Source organism: Choloepus didactylus, chromosome 4 (genome assembly GCF_015220235.1).
Source record: "Choloepus didactylus isolate mChoDid1 chromosome 4, mChoDid1.pri, whole genome shotgun sequence".
Lineage (NCBI taxonomy): Eukaryota > Metazoa > Chordata > Mammalia > Pilosa > Megalonychidae > Choloepus > Choloepus didactylus.
This window is the reverse complement of record NC_051310.1, coordinates 150,183,971-150,188,219: the sequence shown is the minus strand read 5'-3', so window position 1 is coordinate 150,188,219 and position 4,249 is coordinate 150,183,971. Positions and strand designations below refer to the sequence as shown.

At 33.7% G+C, this 4,249-nt stretch overlaps 1 protein-coding gene across 1 annotated transcript; it reads right to left on the bottom strand.

The window, feature by feature from the left end:
- Window positions 1-1,772: 1,772 nt before the first annotated feature.
- Window positions 1,773-2,708, bottom strand: LOC119533428 (olfactory receptor 4F6-like). Its single transcript, XM_037835469.1, has one exon. It carries the CDS (start codon window positions 2,706-2,708, stop codon window positions 1,773-1,775), a length of 936 nt encoding a protein of 311 aa, XP_037691397.1.
- Window positions 2,709-4,249: the final 1,541 nt, after the last annotated feature.

Below are 4,249 nucleotides of genomic sequence, written 5' to 3'. Positions count from 1 at the left end.
GCTCTCTGATAATATTCCAGGTTTGATTGTGATTCGACTGTCTCTTTCTTCTCAACCTGAAAAACCAGGGAAGTTAGTTTTGTCCTTCAGAATTTTTGAGCCTAGAATATTATCCTTCTTTTCTCCTGTTCCCACAGTTTCAGAAATATGGCATGTTTCTCATAGAAAAGTGGTTTTATGGTTCTTAACGATACTTCAAAGCAGATAATTAAAACCTATTATATACATATAAAGGAACAAAATAATCATGAGCTGGAAAATATAAAATATCACTGATGTATAAGTAAGAAAGAATTTTGGTTCACAGATATTCAGGCCAAAGAGTTATCTCAAGGTTGAACAATGAATTTTGTTCAATTTTCTAACTACAAAGCAAAGATATATAAAAAAAATTTTCACAATTTATGAGAATGAATTATCACATATATTATATAACAAAAATTTGAAACTTATGCCATGAAAAAGAAGAGAGTACACAACATGGTAGAGAAAACTAGTCAGCAGGTGGTTGAGCAGTAGAGTTTCTGGATAATAATAATACCATGAAATGATCAGAGAAACATCTGAACCTAAGTTCAAAAAATATTCATGAATTGATTGATTCATAAACATTTAGGCACAATTTCAAAGGCTAGCTGGGTAAAGTTCTTGAGTCAAATAGAAATAAAACAAAGCAAATGTAAGAGCAGTAGGCATAGATGAAATACAGAAAACGCACTATCTCTTCAGCTCTCCCTCTTGTTTCTTCTCCTACCATTAGTCAATCTGCTCCTATTGTATTTCCCTATAAATCTTTCATTTACTCCCCTGCGACTGCTCTGTTCTTCCTTCCTTCAAGTTTTAAGTTCCTTTCTTACAAATATTTTTCTTTCAGACACAATATACGTTTGATTAGTGATACATGGGTTTAAATAGAAGGACAGTTGTATATTTCATAGTGCTTTCTAAGTTGGGAATAGTTTACTTCTATGTTAATTAATTTGAATCCAGGCTTTCTGATTTCCAAGGCCATATTTAAAACATATTCAAAGGCTGTAATCTATGCATTTTCTCACTTCCCATGAACATTTACTGGGACTTCTTTGCAGCTACAAAATCTTTTTAGAGAGAGAGATAATGTGATAATCCAATGTATCATCATAATAAATTATCTATTCCAAATATTTCAAAAAGTTGAATTAGAAGAAATAGTTAAACCAACAGTAGTTAAACTTTTACAACACATACTTGGAGAATTTTTCAATATAATTAATAATGAAATGAACGAAAAAATAAATCAACATGGAGCATGAGCAAATTGTTTCAAGGGCAAACCAATGAGCTAATTTATCTTTTTATATGAAAAGTTTTCCAAGTAATTTATGAGGAAAATATCAAGACCAATAGTTGATAGATCACTCCAATAGTTTTCTGTGGCAAGAGTACTTTGGTCTGAGGATCCTACTCCTTTTAGAGGTTATCTGTGGATTATTAAAAGTATACAGCACTTAAATAATGTCCAATTTCTTTATTTAATGTCCTAAATAGCCTGGAAAAGAGCAATCAACTATGAAATCAAATAAATCATTACTCACTTTGGGTAAAGTTTTCCAGGCTATTTGACTTCCTAAATTAGAACAACTACCATATTAGTCCAATAAGATGACTTATGCATTAAACACCTTAATTACCTGTGAGGTAAACTCCCACTTGAAAATAATTATTATTTAAGAATTTTTCTTCTTTGGAGAGGTTGGGATATGTACACTGTAACTTGGGTTCACTTTAGTTATTTAGGAGATCTTCAAACTCAGCAGTTGACTACTCAGACCCTTCATGGCCATCTTCATGTCTTGGTTCCTCAATGTGTAAATGGCAGGATTCAGGATGGGTGTAATCATAAAGTCCAAAATGGCAAGAAACTTATCCACTGGCACTGTAGGAAATGGCCACACATAGACAAAGATGCATGGTCCAAAGAATAAAACCACCACAGTGATGTGAGCTGACAGAGTAGAGAATGCCCTTGACAAGCCAGCTGAAGAGCATTTCCATACACTGAGCAGGATGAAGACATGGGAGATAATCAATAATAAGAAGGTGCCCATGGAAATGAACCCACTGTTGGCAGTAACCATGAACTCCAATGTGTAGGTGTCTGTGCAGGCAAGTTTGATAAACCAAGGAAGATCGCAGTAAAAGCTGTCTATCTCATTAGGGCCACAAAAAGGCAAATGAACAACAAAAGCTAACTGTGCCACAGAATGAATGAGCCCAATAGCCCATGCACCAGATAGAAGCAAAATGCACACCCGTGGGCTCATGATGGTCAGGTAGTGGAGGGGCTTACAGATGGCCACATAACGGTCCAAGGCCATGGCTATGAGCAGTACCATCTCAGACCCAGCCAGGACATGAAGGAAAAATATCTGCATTATACACCCTCGGAATGATATAGTCTTGTGCCCAGAGGACAAGTCAGAAATCAACTTCGGAACTGCTGAAGTAGAAAAACACAAGTCAATAAATGAGAGGTTGGCTAACAAGAAGTACATGGGAGTATGTAAATGAGGATCAAATGTCACTGTAAGCACAACCATGAGGTTTCCCAGAACAATTGTTACATAAAACATTGTAGAGAAGGCAAGGAGTAAATGCTGCATTGGTCTATAGGAAGAAATTCCCAAGAACACAAATTCAGGCACCTCAGAGTAATTTGCTTCATACATTGGATTTGTGTTACCTGCAGAAGGAAGAAAGGAAAATAATTTTAAAGGAATGCACCTCAGATGTGAAATGCAAACATCTGCAGAACAGAATCAGTAGTATGATTTGGTATATACATATTTAATAACATCACAAAGAATAACGGCCACACTTTGAGAACTATTAATCTAGTAAAATGGGATTATAAGTAACTTAAACTTCCTAAAATCCCTATATTTCCATTTTAATACATTTTATAAATTATTAACATTCATTAATAAATACATGGATTTTCATTAAAAACATTACATTCAAGATGGACATATATTACATTATGAAATACCAAACAAGCCTGAAGAAAATGAAATGAAGACATAATAACAAGAGAATAGCTCTTCTCTAAACAAAAATGAAAACTATCAGAATAGAAAAATCCCAAGCAAGGGGTCTACTTCTGGAACAACCTTTATATTTCTACTACCATCCTTTTTCTGAAGTTATATATAAATTGATTGATATATTCCTTGATTGATTAGGATGGAGCTGATAAAAAAGAGGAAAGAGGAAGGAGGTGGCAGAAATAAAATAAAAATAAAAGAGACAAATAAGCAAACAATTTGGAGGCTTAGCAAGTAGAAAAGGGAGGCAGATCTTGTGTAAATTACCAGATTAGTTACAACCCTCTTTAAACTCCCTCAATGACCTCTACACCTTGACAACAAAAGTTCACACCCTTTACTATTGATAATCTGACCCCAGTCTATTTCCCTAGACTCATTTCTTGCCTATATTCATCCCCTGCCATAACCCTATAACTATTATCAACTACTTAGGTAAATAAATATTTGGTTTTTTTGGTTGTTAAGTTGGTTGGTTGTTTTTAAAGCCTGAATCAAATTGTGCATTCTTTATGTTATGCTGATGTCTCTGTTTTTCTACATTACAAATCATGTACCAATTTCATGTATCACTTCCTCAAAGATAGCTTCCTCTTTTTTCCAGTCTTTTTTTTTTACCTTATTCTAAGAAGCTCTCAAGACATGTTCTGCAAAAAAGTGTCATTAAACTTATGACACTACTATATAATTTACATTTGACTACACTGTCTATAACTTCTACTGCATTTATGAGCTCCATAAGGACAAAAATAGTATTTTATTCACAAATTCTGGCAAATTGTAAGTGTTCAACAAATAGATGGATGGATGACTGGTTGGTTAATTGACGATAATACTTTCTTGGTATTTAATTTTTTTTTTTTAATGTTTTACACAGTCATAGAATGGCAAATTAGATTTTAAATAAAAAAAAAAAAAATAAGCACTTGACAAAGGTAAATCCAGAAAAAAGGTAAATCCAGAAATTTAAGGGAGTTTCATCCAAAGGACAATATGAATTCAGATTTTACTTTTGAGGAACTTATGTATCTTTTTGTAAATTTCTTTTGAATAGCAGATAATGACTAATAGCACTTCCCATTGAATAATATGCAGCAGTAAGTTAGAAAAGAGAGAGATTAACAATTGTGCAGGCTTCTTGAAACCTGCTCTGTTAAGGTGGCTGC